The sequence below is a fragment of the Stylophora pistillata genome, chromosome 2 (genome assembly GCF_964205215.1).
Source record: "Stylophora pistillata chromosome 2, jaStyPist1.2, whole genome shotgun sequence".
Classification (NCBI taxonomy): Eukaryota; Metazoa; Cnidaria; class Anthozoa; order Scleractinia; family Pocilloporidae; genus Stylophora; species Stylophora pistillata.
The window spans coordinates 10799670-10814534 of record NC_142520.1 but is presented as its reverse complement, the minus strand read 5'-3'; the positions used below and the strand labels follow the sequence as shown (position 1 = coordinate 10814534).

Genomic DNA, 14865 nt, shown 5'->3' with positions numbered 1-14865 from the left:
AGTCCTTGACAACCGTCGTTAACCGCCATTCCAGGATTGTGGAGCCCCTCAAAAAGTAAACAGAGACGTTTAGAGAGAGATGGGTGTGAGTTGTAGTGCGATGGTTCTCTGTATAATACCTGGCTCTGTAGTAAAATCTGGAAACAAGGAAGGTATTAGTCTGTTCCGTATACCTATAGTTGTTGAGAAGAACGGTGAAAGTTACAAACAGCAAACAGAAGCTCGCCGAAACGCGTGGATTTCACAGGTAAGCCTAGACGCCACGAAATCGAAAGTGTATTCTACCAACTGATTATAAAATGTTCACTCAAGAAATATTTACAAAATGGCTAGACAGTGGAAATGATACGATAACAGGTAAAATATGACTGTCCCAGCGACAACAAATACCATTTAGGCATTACTGTTCATATTTATTACCACTTTTTACTAATCTCTACAGTATGCACCAAAGAAACTCAATGTTGCAATGGGAAATATGATGTTTAGCCGATTAGTTAAACCAAAATGCTATATTGAGATATACTTCAATTCTCAGATAGTCTGCATTAACTGGCAAATCAACTGATGGATTTATGCCACCCTTTTGATTGCTGGAATGGTTTTTTTCTGTTTTCAATTTCCATGTTTAAAATTGCCTTATAACATTGAATTTTGAGGGGTGATCAAGTGTGCTGGCTACATTCCACAGAGAAACAAGTGGTTCACCAAGTTGTTATATCATTGGAAGTGTGGAATTAATAAGTATTTGCCAGTGCAATTACATGAACATTGTATAAATTATCCAATGATAATTTCTATGGTAAATGAATGGCATATCAATTGCTACTATTTTCTTTATTCATCCGGCACTTTTCCAAAAAAATATTTCATCTTGGGAAACTACTTGTTTCCCCGTGAATTCACTGCATTTGGTTTGTAAAGCCATTGTTGACAGAAAAAAAATTAAATATTAGTGAAACTGTTTCAAATAGTTCACCTGTTTTAAAAAAGAAAGGAATGCAGTATTATTTTCCTGTAGAATCCAGATTCAAGACATGACAAGGGGTCCAGCCCAAGGAGGTATCAATACCTCAGTCATTATTTTTGTAAAGGCATTCCGATGACTTTGTTTTGATATTGTTGCTGCAAACATTGCAGCCTTTTATGGCCTTTGATGCATGGAGGAAACATATATCTCAGAATAGATAGATTAGATAGATAGATACTTTATCATAAACACCTTGCAGCCATAGCCTGAATTAAGGAATATTTACAAATACAGATGATAAAAAAAGGAGGTATAAAATATTACAACTTCGTCGTTGAGAAAGAGGGAAAATCATCTACATCTTATAAATATGACTAAAAATAAAACTGTTCTTCAAGCGCTCGGTTTTGCATATGGGGAGAGTGAAATCCCTTTTGCGCCTCAGTGCGTATCTACAACTCTTCCTTTGGGGGAGGAGGCTGTGGAGTCTATGGGTGGGGTTACGGACTATCTCGTCAAACAGATTGGTTGAAATTTTTTCCCTCCTCTCGTGAAGTTTCGGTAGGCCAGCTGTTTCTAGTGCTACACTATATGGGAGGTTAGGATAGATGATTCTGAGTGTACTTCTTTGGATCCGTTCCAAATCTTCGCTGATATAGTTTGGCAGAGAACGATGGAATACAGGACTTGCGTATTCCAAGACGGGCCTAATACATGTCACATAGAATTGCACAAGTTCGCTTGGTACAACTCCGGATCTCTTTAGTTGTCTCAAAAAGTAGAGACGAGAGGAACATTTTCTACTTAGTTCAGAGGTGTGCATGTTCCACAGATCATCCTGAAAGGTTTGCGAATAATTAAATTTGTTCAATATTTCAAGTTCCGAGCATGTTCAGAGATGCAAATGCTATTTCTTGCATTTATGCCAACAAGAGTAAGTCCCTATGAATGAATGCTTTTGCTTGTACATATGCATATAAATGAAAAAATTAAATAATTATCATCAAATTTTAATTAGCAGTTTTATTGTACTGCACCCTAATAAAATACAGCTAATGAATAAACCTAACTGCAGAAGCTACCATTAAAAAGTGGTTTGGTTATCATTTTTAGAGATTGCAAATACCTAATTGTCCATTATTCAAACTTCACATTACTTCAATTCTTAAATGTTAACCCCAACAGGTTGACTGGCTGTGACAATATCTAAATATCAGCATTTGTGACATACATCTAATTCAGAAAAGGTTATCAGTTGGTGATTGAGTCAGTGCTCAACTGAGGGGGATTATGAAAAACAGAATATTTTTAATTTTCAGTGACACTGTGAAAATCTTTTCTGAAATGCCTGCATTTAGCTCTGATCAGATAAAGTGTCTGATGCGCACGAGACATTTACTTTCTAACTGGCACAGGGAAAAAGACAACAGAGGGGTATGCTATGTTGCTATGCCACTAGTGTGCATCTGACTTTTACAAAGAAAATGATATGTGTGCTTCCATAAAATAATATCCATAAATCCCTCCCTCCCCTTGTGGAAGGGATTGGAAATTTTAGGGGCGTGAAGGCAGTTGTTAGAATTTTTCATATATATTCTGTAAGAGGGGTGGGGGTTGGATGGACATTATCGGGAGTTTCCAAAACTCTGATATTGCCTAGAATTGTGGAAACATAGAAATGTTTTTGTGTTTAAGGCATGTTGCCAGATGTGGCCGCAGTTTGGGTATATCAAATATCATATGAGCAGGATTTTCACCAAATGCAAGGTATATACAATGAAATATATGAAGTTCATATATTTTGAACTGCGTTATTAGATACATATGATGCACGATCCTCGCAGTAGATAGCGCTATGTAAGCAATAGCGAAAATCAGACCTGAAAAAAATCAGGCCTGTACGGGATTCAAACCACTGACCTCTGTGATGCTAGTGCAGCGCTCTACCAATTGAGCTAACAAGCCAACTGGGAGCAGGCCGTTGAGTTGATTCGTAATAAACCCGTGAAAGTGATAAATATACAATGAAATATATAAAGTTCATATATTTTGATCTGCGGTATTAGATACATATGATGCACGATCCTCGCAGTAGATAGCGCTATGCAAGGAATAGCGGAAATCAGACCTGAAAAAAATCAGGCCTGTACGGGATTCGAACCACTGACCTCTGTGATACTAGTGCAGCGCTCTACCGCAGTAGATAGCGCTTACATAGCGCTATCTACTGCGAGGATCGTGCATCATATGTAATGCAAGGTATGTTGCAAAAGCAATCGCAACTGAACACACCGCAATCACTGCCTTTGGTCTGTCACAAATCCGCTCACCATCTGGTTGTAAGCCTCCAAGCTTTCGTAGCATTTAAACTGCTGCTTAGTGTAGTAACTAGTTTCCCAAACTAGGTAGCTAACCAAGTCTGTAGCCTCGACAGATGGCAAGCATTCGGGATCGAACTGATCGCTGGAGATACTAGCAGGGTCGACTCCAACTTGTGAGATTTTTTTGGAAATATCTCCTCTTAACGTGCGTTTCTAAACCTTTTGCGTACTCAGAAAGCACTGGTATATCTTTAGAAAGACTACCCAGGTCCTCATGGCAGTTTTCCTGTGAAGTATTCATGATCAAATCGAAAAGTGCTGTGAGACTCGTGTGAACTGGCTAGCATCAGATCACGCTGCCGAGGGGCTCCATAATGTCGGACACCTAATTATGGATACCGCGTGATGTCATGTGAAAACAGGCAATACACAGTTAGGAGAGCTGGATAACAAACATTTTTGGTTGCAGCTCCTATTAAACATGCCAGGCAACACCTCAAGATGCGAATGTTATTATATCGACTGACCCACCATATCGGACGTGAGACTCAGAAGACTGGACCGAGTCGATGAGTCACGCAGCCTTTGTTGACTATCACTTGCGGCAATCACAGGAATTGCTTATTGTAGAAAAGGTTCATAATACGATGCCTTACTATTAGCTCTACCTATATTTCAACGTCAAAAAACTCGCACAATGACCGTAGTTGATTGAGTTTTTGCTTTTGTTAATCTTCCCTTGGCAGAGAGTTCGCGAAAGATGAAACCTTCATACAAAAGAAAATTGGAAAACCATCAAACTATATTGAAACATGTGCCCTAAACCCTTTTCATAGAAAAAAAAAATTAGGTAATTTTTTTTCTGAGGACCGCTCTTTGCGAGAGTGGCGCTAAAAAAGCCATTTGCTACATCTATGCGCGTGTATGAGCCCTTTCGTATATTTTTAATTACCAGTACTTGTAGCTTTGGTATCACCCGATCTTCCTTCTGACGCCCCGGACTCACCTGAACCCTTGTACTTGTGTTTTAACCAAGTAGTCATGGCATTATCGCAAGACAACAAAGGAGTCATTCCTGTTTCGTGCAGAGCCCAGGACGCCGCACCGCATTGATCATTTACCCCTCCAAAGGAACAAAGCGCCATAGTAAAATTATCTTAAAACATCTCATCGCTATACTTTTAATACTTGATAAGAACACAAACATTTCCACTTGAATAGGGGGAGGAATGGAAACTCGGCTCAGTCCTAACACTCTCACGTCCAAAATGGCGGGCCCTATTGGCATCATCTCACGTCTCGTGCGGAATTTTTAATTTAAACAGCGACAATAATTTTTTGTCATCCAGCTCTTCTAGGTCAGAACATCATCATTTGTACTCTATGATGGGTACTAGGTTTTCATAGGAAAAAAAAATTACCTTTATTTTGCTAAACCGCTGGGTGTTTACAGTGCTAGTCAGTGGCCTTCTAAGAGTAATTATAAGCTATGAGTCCAGGTATTTCTAGACAATGACATTGATTTGGCTTTAATTTTTTATTTTCACTCACCAAATACAAAATAAAGACTTTATGTCAAGGCTCTTGTCTGTTCATGGCAGGAATTATGCTCAAAAATTCCATTTTGCTTGGCCTTAGAGGGGCATGGAGAGTTTGTGCCAAAAACTTAACAAACCTTAATAAGCCACATTTTTCTCAACTAATTTGGATAAATGGGTCACTAAAGTACATACTGGATTTGGTATGAATTTTATTTAAGAAGCCAGGTAAATGTTGTGGTTTTTTGAAAAATGGCAATTCTGGGTAGTGATTTTGACCTCAAATCTGACCTAACTTTAACCCCTTTAGGAGGATGAATTTTTGGTGCTCCATAGGCCACAAATGGGACCCCTATGAAACTCCAGAACAAACAGTCAGAGAAGTGAGCCAAAGTCGCTTTTGAAATATCTTATCACACCTGAATTTTGTGCCAAGTTTCAGGTGGACCACCACGTTTGGCTCCTGGAACACTTTCTCAGACAGGGACGCTGAAAATCAAAGTTGGGCATACCATCAATACCCGAAGATAGGGTGCTATGAAAATATGCTGGAAAACGAGAAGAATTGGAACGTAAAACTACGACCCCTACTGTTTTCCGAAAAATATGCCAAAAAATTTGGGTAATATTTGTAATTATGATAGAGACTGGATACAATGCGCGCTATTGTCGGTTGAAAGACGTGCCCTATTTAAACAATAGAGTGTTTCTGTCGAGGAACTATCAGACCGATAGTTCTGAGACAAACACTCTCTTGTCTTTATTGCTCACCACTAATTTTTCTTCTGCGCGCCACTTGAAAAACAGTCAAAACCTACTAAATGCAGATCAATCAATGTTTGTTTGTTGTTAACGACTTTACCGGATGTGACTAAACCCGGAAGGGTTAGTGCGCACAGCTTGTCATAAATGTCATAATTCGCAACTGTATATTGGCTAAATAATACGTTATACATGCCAGACTTGAAAAGTCGCTGTTTTTCCGATTTCCCCAAATTCCCGGCCGTTAAAGCATTCAAGATTGTTCACGGATGAGTACTATCCATCCGGGTATTTCCCGCGGACGGGTACTATCCATCCGGGTATTTCCCGCGGACGGGTACTATCCATCCGGGTATTTCTCGCGGACGGGTACTATCCATCTGGGTATTTTTCGCGGACGGGTACAATCCATCCGGGTATTTCCGCCGCCGGGCACTATGGGCTGATAGTCTCTCTCCATGGATAAACACTATCGCGTCGCGAGATCAATTTAAACCAATAAGAATCGGAGAAAATTTAGTGTTGAACTACAACAGAGTATAGAGCATGGAGCTGATTCAAGGCTGTCACGGTATCTGCCAATTTGTGCTGTGTCTGGCATTTGTTCGATTAAAGTGAAATTTCGGAGTAAACGAGCGAGCAGGTAGTAAAAGAAGAACCAACCAAAGGTTTGTAGGCTTGCTAAACGCCGTAATTGGCAATATCATAACACGTGCAAGGACGAAAATCTTAAAAGAGAAAAGGAATGGACCATTTGAGTTCCGAAGGCTGTTCTTGGTGAATTAACCACATGTGGCGAAGCCCCGCCGGCTGTTGAGCGCAAGCGGGTGAAGCCAGAACCGAAGGAAAATTTCCAAAACTGGCGAACCAAATAAGTGTGCTAATCAGTGATGTTATAATGTACAGCTCAGCGCTAGCCTGTTTATTCATAGAGCTTGTTTCATTGTGTCGTCGTTATGCCCACGGGTTTACACCACATATTTTAACAACAAAATAATCCTCTTATGTCGTTAACGTTTATTCCACAAGCTCTTATCACTAGCGTGAATCAGACTTGGGATATTGCGTCGCAAAAAAGGGCTAAATCTTAGTTTTTTATTGTTTGCATTAATAACATCTGATATTGAATTAAAATTTTATTACTTTTGGTTTTGCCATGCGTTGAACGATGAAAATTGTCTCGAGATTACATTGATTATTTACAATAAGTGCCTCAAACTGTCTGACAAAATAATACAGCCGGAATGGAATCGTAATTTATAACACTAGTGGCGTTAACGGGATTTTACAGCTGTCAAACTCTTCTCTTCTAAAAATGTTTTTTTTTCGATCGTTTTCCATCCCCAGAAACGGATAGTGATCCACCCGCTGATTCGAGATGAACTAATTTAGAAAAGAAACGTTTGTGAACTTAAGTTGATGGCCTTCGCGCATGTAAGGTTGTTCTTTCTTCACTTGGCCAATGTTTTGTTTGTCCACAAAACTTGCAAACTTGATTAAGAACTTAATAAAAATAATGAGTTTGTGTGCACTTCATTATGATAATAATCGTGATGAATATTCTAAAAGCTTGGCTGACGTGACAGTAATTTGTTTTTTAACTGTTACGCACCGCTGTCGTTTAAACAGACTTATTTTCGCCTTTAAAAACCAATGTAACTTATTTTCTTTATTGGCGATAAAAAAAGCTTGGGAAAATATCCAAAAAGAATATTTTTGGGACTTAGTTCACATTGCGTGATGTTTCAGAACTTTTTCTTTATTGAATGTTGAAATTATCACTCTACCCCCAAATGCCAAGTCATTGAATGGGAAAACACCAAACCCGGTAGTCGCTTATGTGTTTTTATTTAAGGAGTTTTTTCAATTGTGGAATTGTTTTGACATAGAATACAAAAGACTTACATTAGTCAAAATTGGCTCCAATGGCTAAGAATCTACGTACCCCAAGGGAAGTTAATGAGTAACATTAGAAATAGTCATCCCTAGTTAGTAGCTGGATTTTTCTCTTCTTCTTTTTGTTTTCTTTTTCCGTCGTTCTTTCATTTCGTTTTGATCAATGTTTCAGAAAATTACTCTTTTAAAATTCCACAAAACAAGAGGCTTGTAATGGGAACATTTCATGCACAAATGATGTTTGAAGAAGATAGTAAACATGAAACGGTTATGAATCTTATTATCCCGCCTAATTTGGTTAATAATAAATGACGGTAAGAATAAAACTTCGCTGTTCAAGAACCTAGCAGTGCCAGAGATGGGCAACTGATGGTTGCTACATTTTACTCACTTTATTGAAAATATTTTTAAAAAGCAAACTACCGTGATAGTGGGTTAAGAAGGTTATTTTATTTTTTTTTTTATTTTTTTTTTTTTAACAATACTCTGAAGATGGTCCGCCGTCGCTGCCCGATGCTCGCTTTCATATTTCTTCTTTTTTTGTTTGGAGGTTGGTTCTACACCTTAACAGTTGCAAACCATGCTGAGTTAAGTTTGACATTCTTTTGTGTGGGTTAGATGAAAATGTAGACTTTGGCAACTCCGACGCCTGCAAATCTGGAGTTGCAGGAAAGCAAGGGCCCGAAATTTAAGTGAAAAAAGTTTGCTACTGTCAATAAGAGTAACTAATTAGAAATGATGAAGAAGGAAACCACGGTTTTACAAAGCGCTAAAAAATTTAGAAACTTTCAAAACGAGTTGGAACAAACTCGATCGTGTGCGGGAACTTCATTTGGGGTATTTTGGTTGAAACTTTTCCGCGACGTTTCCTAAGTTTTGAATTTTTACAATATTTATTCAGATCAATTTCATCATTAAACAATCAGAAATACGCAATAAAAACTATCTTTTGGAGGGAAAGAAATATTTTACCTGGTTGTTATTAACCAGCAATTCAAATCAAGCTTGCAGAGAAACACTGATGAATTATTCGGATGGCAATGAATAAGAGACACTCAGACTTTTGTAACTTGAGGAGAGAAAATCAAATAATGTAGTTATATCTAAAGGTTTTTTATGCTCAAGATTTATCTGTTGCAGTTTTTATTTGAGTCTCTAAAACCATTAGATTCGTAAAAATACTCATTGCGTTAGCTATAGCAAATGGAATGAGTTCGAAAACTCTGAGTAGCACTTGATATCATCGTAGCTTTTAACAGCAGGTGGTTCAAAAGTGTTTGACTTCAGTTCTATCTCCTTGTCTTAAAATAACAGAGTATTCATTCGAATTGTTTCATGAACGGAAGAAACAAAGGTATCTCTAAGAATGCGGAACACAAGGAAAAACGTCTCGATTATTATGATTTTTACATGGAAACACCTTCACATGTTTTTGATCAATGAGGGAAACCACCAGTAATATTTTCCTTCATTTACGCTAAAGTCTTCAACTTTCAAGAGAACTAAGCCATACATACATACCTACATATACTTTATTTAATCTCGATTTGGAGTAGCTAAAGGATAAGCTAGTATCTTCGAGTTACAATTATAATTCTAAATACTACTAAAATGTAAAATGTAAAATGTAAAATTGTAACAGTCTAAAATTTAACTATGAGAAAGAGTCATACTGTAGAATCTTCCGCTTGAAATCAGAAAAGTCAGACGTCTTAAAAGAGTCGGGAAGAGAGTTCCTTAGTTTTGAAGCCATATATGAAAAGGAGTGAAGACCATAAGTAGTAGTTTTTTTAGACGGTAGAGACAAATTATAATTTCCCCGTAGATTATAGGATACTGACCGGAAACTGAACATATTCCTTAGATAGCCTGGATAGCAGTTAAAAAACAAGCTCTTGTACAATATAATTAAGAAAGTCTGAAGGCGTCTTTTATACAGAGATTTGGAGTTAACTTTGCTCAGTAGAGAGTCATAGGGAGAATTATAATCCTGCAAGATAACTCGAAGAATTCGCTTGTTTAAAGTATCTATCTTATCGGTACTACGCGCACCACAAAAGTGCCATACAGACGAACATCATCAAGCTAGTATGAGAATTATTTATTTCCGTTATCGTTTCCTTCATTTGAGAAATACCCTATACCTAAACAATATCTTTGCTTGTCCAAACTCCAGGAAGCTTTTTCAAACAGACTACTTTGAAAATTTTGAAAATGGGATTCAGTCTACGGCGAAAAATTAAAAAGCAAACAAAAACTTCATCAGTTATATTGTAGAGACGTTTGTCTCAGGATCATGCCCCCTGGGCAGTATTGTGAAAACTTAGACGCAATTTATTGATATGCCATTATATACTCAGCCTGTGTAAGGAAACAAAAGAACTCCTGCAGGGTAAGGTAGGTCCGTGAGAGCACCTTTAGAAGCAAAAAATTGCCTGAACTAACTCACACAGGACGAAATCCCACGTTTCCACATCGCCATTTTTACGATGAGAGATGTATGGCCTACCATCTCACCAAAGGTTTTTGCGCTACCTGGATGCGTTGCGAGCTGTGTTGCAAAGAATACACGTCTTCGGACGACCCGCATGAATGTTATACCGGGCGATGTCGCGCATGCAGGGAAGATGTAGATTTGACATCGCATCAGTGTTGCATCCAACGCGTGGAAGAAGAGGAAGACGAGCCCGTGAAAAAACCCAAAGACCTGTACAAAAAGGAGAAACGACAAGATCCCGATGTCAGCCCTTACATAGACCCACCCATTTTTGTCTACGCCGATTTTGAAGCGATGATCGAGTCTGACGGTACCCATGTCCCCATCTTGGTGCGCGCCGAAACGGTGGACTCGGACGAGTGCCACACCTTTTACGGTCCAGAATGCACTGGGGAATTTTTGGAATTGTTAGATACCCTGATCTACGGCACGGACACTCACCCCATTCCTAAAGAAGAGAGCCGTGACGTCATATGCATATTTCACAACCTCAAAGGATACGATAGTGATTTTTTACAAGCACAACTCTTAAAAGAACACCGGAGATTTGAATTCATGATCCCTAACGAAACGAAACAGTTGTCTCTATCATATGGAAGAGTGCAATTTAAAGATTCCTTCTGTTTCATTCCATCTTCGCTCGCCCAATTTACCAGCACTTTTGGAATCGAAGAACTGAAGAAAGGGTTTTTCCCACACGCTTTTCACACTCCCGACAATGCGGAATATGTGGGTGCCTTACCGGATCGCATTTACTTCGACCAGTGTCCATGTCAGAGAAAAAAATGACCGAGTTTGAGGAGTGGTACAGAGAAGAATCTGCTCGTTGTCAACCGCCTGCCGTGTACGATCTAAAACGTGAGTTGATCGAATATTGCGGTTCGGATGTTAAATTATTGAAAGCCGGATGTCAAAAATTTGTGGCCGAATTTCGCGCGGTCGCTGGCTTTGACCCGCTCGAAAAATGCGTCACCATCACCCAAGCGTGCAATCGCTACTGGTGCAAACGAGTCATGGAGGAAGATAGCATCGCCTTAGAACTGTGTAGTGGTTGGCATGGGGCTCGTCCACCGCATTCTTTGAAATCTTTAGAGTGGTTGTTGTGGGAAGAGAGGCGGCGTGGAATTCGCATACGTCACGCAAGAAATGGCGGTGAAGTGGGCTTACGTTTAGCTGGTCACACCTATCACGTGGACGGATATCACCAAGAATCGCGCACCTGTTTTGAGTTTCAAGGGTGTTTGTGCCACGGATGCCGTACCTGCTTTCCCGATAGAAAACAAGTCCCTCACTGTACCATGGATTTAAACGAGGAAGCGTTAAGGCGTCAGACGGTTGAAAAACTCAAAGCGTTTCGTGACGCCGGGTACACGGTCGTGGAAATATGGGAATGCGAGTTTTCCGATCTGAAAAAGCAAGTTGGGGAGTGCCGTGACTTTGTCGCAAATTTACATCTGGTGCAACCGTTAGAACTGCGCGAGGCATTTTTTGGTGGGCGTACTGGTGCCGTTTCGCTCTATCATCGGGTCACAGGCGATGAACAAATACGTTACGTCGACGTGACAAGCGAATACCCGTGGGTAAACAAGAATGGTGTGTACCCTCTAGGGCACCCCGTCATCTTGTACGAGCCCGAAAATCAAGATCCCACAGCCTATTTTGGTCTATTGAAAGTGGACGTGTTATCTCCCGCTCAGTTGTTTCACCCTTTGTTACCGTACAGACACAAGATGGGCTCTGGTTCGTACAAGCTGACGTTTCCCTTATGCACCAAGTGCGTTGAAGAAGAAAGTGGTAAACCGCTCCTGGAAAAATCTTACGAGTGCGCTCACACGGACGCCGAACGCACCTTGCGAGGTACTTGGTGTTCGTCAGAACTGGAAAAAGCTGTGTCTCTGGGGTATTGCGTGCTTCGCATTCACGAAGTGTGGCACTTTGAAGAATCTCAAGAAGGATTGTTTGCGCCGTACGTCGACACTTGGCTCAAAATAAAACAAGAGAGCGCCGTTTACCCTACCAGGTGTCGAGAAGAAACAGATCGCATGCGATATGCGAGTGAATACGAGAGAAAAGAGGGAATTTGTTTGGACGCCGCCAAGATCACGAAAAGCCTAGGGCGTAAAGCAATCGCCAAACTGATGTTAAATTCGTTGTGGGGAAAATTCGGACAGCAGACCAACAAGTCGCAAACCTGCCAAATGACCGAAGCCTGCGGACTACTGGACATGTTGGACGACCCGTTAGTGCACGTACAAGAAGTAAGAATTTTATCGCCTGAAATTGTGGAAGTCATGCATCAGCGAGATTCAAAGGATCCTCTCAAAGGTATGACCACAAACATTTTCATCGCAGCGTTTACCACGGCGTTAGCGCGTTTAAAACTATATCAATTGCTAGAAAGAGTACAACAGCAGGTGTTGTACTACGACACAGATTCTGTCGTGTACCGTTGGAAACCCGGTTTGGCCGAAATTCCGCTAGGCGATCATTTAGGCAATATGACAAATGAATTTGTGAGTGCAGGCGCGAAAAATTACGGGTATCGCACGCGACTCGGACATGTGTGTACCAAAGTGAAAGGGTTTTCGATAATGTGAGGGGTAGGCAACAACTTAATTCTCAAGTTCTAAAAGACAATGTGTTGCAAGAGCTCATAGATCATCATCACGCAGTCACCCACGTGTACAACCCGGTGCATTTCGTAAGAGATCTCGTAGAAAAGAAAATTTGCACGGAACCGAAAATAAAAACTTACCAACTAGTATTCGATAAAAGTGTGATAGAGCCTGGAAGTTACGTGAGTTTTCCTTACGGATACCAAAGAATAGTGTAAACCATTTGTAGATATATTAGGGCGGAAGGTGACGCGAGTTTTCCTTACGGATACCAAAGAATAGTGTAAACCGTTTGTAGATATATTAGGGCGGAAATTGCCATGCGGATACCAAAGAGACGTGTAAACCATACGTAATAAACAGCTTTTTTTTTTAAAACCTGCCCATCTCTTGTTTTTTTACAAGTATCGCCACGGACATTTTGATGGCTTCCAGTGTCGCCTCGGTTTCTCGAAGTTTTTCGACCAAAAACTTGACGATGCGAATCTTGGCTTCTTCCTCTTCCGCTTGTTGTTTGGCCTCTTCCGTCAACACCTTGTAGACGTGCGCTTCAAATTCCCCCTCGGACATGTCTTCACAGCTTTTCAATTTTTCGTCAATTTCCCTTCTTCTCTTCCTCTCCTTTTCCAGCTCCTCTCCCGGTTCCTGTACCGGTTAACTGCATCGTTGTAGGAGTACATGTTCCAGAAACTCCCATTTTGTAGCAGGCATCATTAGTACTGCTATTATTATCATTATCGTGAACTTTTTGCCATTTAAGCCGTTAAAAGGGCGATGGTGTCACTAGGTAAAGGAGCAAATGAGATATTTTATTTTCTTCCTGTCTAATTTCTTTTTGTCGTTTCTCATTATGATGATGATGTTAATTATTATTATCATTATCATTGAATTTATTTCGTTATCCTCCCAGATTTTGACGAGTGCCGAGCTTCTGGCATGTGCAGCAATATCAATGTCGACTGCCGCTCTCGTCGCTGTTCCTGTAAAACTGGTTTTATTGGAAATGGAAACACATCCACAATTAAAAGTCATATAAACCCTGTTGTTATCGTAGACTGGATTTGCATCTCATGACAGAACTGGCACACTTGATCTCTTTACAAACGCACACGATTTCTTATCGTGATTCTGAAACTACAGAATAAAATGCTGATGGAAAAATAGCTACACTCGTATCCAAGAAATATTGACGAGAAACAAGTATTTAACATGTCATATATTTGCTTTCAACAAACATTACACCTGGAGCACTTTGACGGGGCGATAAAAAGAATCAGCATATCAAAAATTGTGTCAGGCGTCCTATTAAACCAGAAATTTCGACGACGAAATACATTTTGTCACTGTTTATCATAATTCTCAACAACCTACCCATTTGTACGGACAGATATTGAAGAGTACGCCAGTGGTATTCATGATCATCTCTTTCACAATTCAGCCTCCTGCGTCGATACTCTCAAAACGTCTTTAGGGCATGGATGGCCCTTGCGTGGTCGATTTAATGTCGGGATGATGCTTTGGGAAAAGAGAAAAATATGCGCTTAGATGGCGGAGATAAAAGAGGGAGAGGGGAATAGGGGGGAGGAGGCTTAGATCCAACCCAAACATGGTGCTAGATACTGCAAATAAATTTTAACTGAAAGAGCCCAGTCTAGCAAACTGCTCAATTAATTGCTGCCGATTCTTAAGAAGTTTAGGAAGGGTACTCCACAATACATTGTTATGCACGTTTTTGCTATTCTAAGTGTTATTTTAAGGTGATAGAAGGTTGCGTAGGAGAGATGTCCTTTTGAAGTTATAAAATTAGTTGGGAAGGAAGCAAGAAAAATCGCTTTTCTTTGAGGAATGAGCCCTGATCAGAAGTTCTTAGAAGAGTCTGAGAAAAAATCGGTTAAAGAAATTCTTTCTTTTTCACAGATATCGACGAGTGCACCGCTTCTCCATCCGTATGTGACACTAACGCTCATTGTCAAAACACCGTAGGCTCTTATCGCTGTGCCTGCAAAACTGGATTTTTCGGAAATGGAAAAACTTATGAACGTAAGAGTCTTTGGATTCTAAGGGAGACCACATCTCTCTGGAAAAAAAGAAAAACAAAAAAAAGGTCCAGACGGACAGGTAGATAGGCAAAAGGACTAAGCCACAGAGTGAAGTTAATTTAAAGTTTGTTCATTTATTCATGTCAGCTTTTTAAACTCTTTACAGTGGCCAATATACTAAACTCTTTACAGTGGCCAATATACTTTTTCAACTTAGTTGACACTAC

At 40.0% G+C, this 14865-nt stretch overlaps 1 protein-coding gene across 1 annotated transcript in view; it reads left to right on the top strand.

Moving 5' to 3' along the window:
* LOC148737089 (uncharacterized) overlaps nt 1-10773 on the top strand; it is a 65160-nt gene extending 54387 nt beyond the window's left edge. Inside the window, exon 7 of the mRNA XM_088749256.1 lies at nt 9941-10773. Within this exon, the coding sequence (XP_088605382.1) occupies nt 9941-10773 (833 nt within the window). The remainder of the gene's footprint in view (nt 1-9940) is intronic.
* Nucleotides 10774-14865: the final 4092 nt, after the last annotated feature.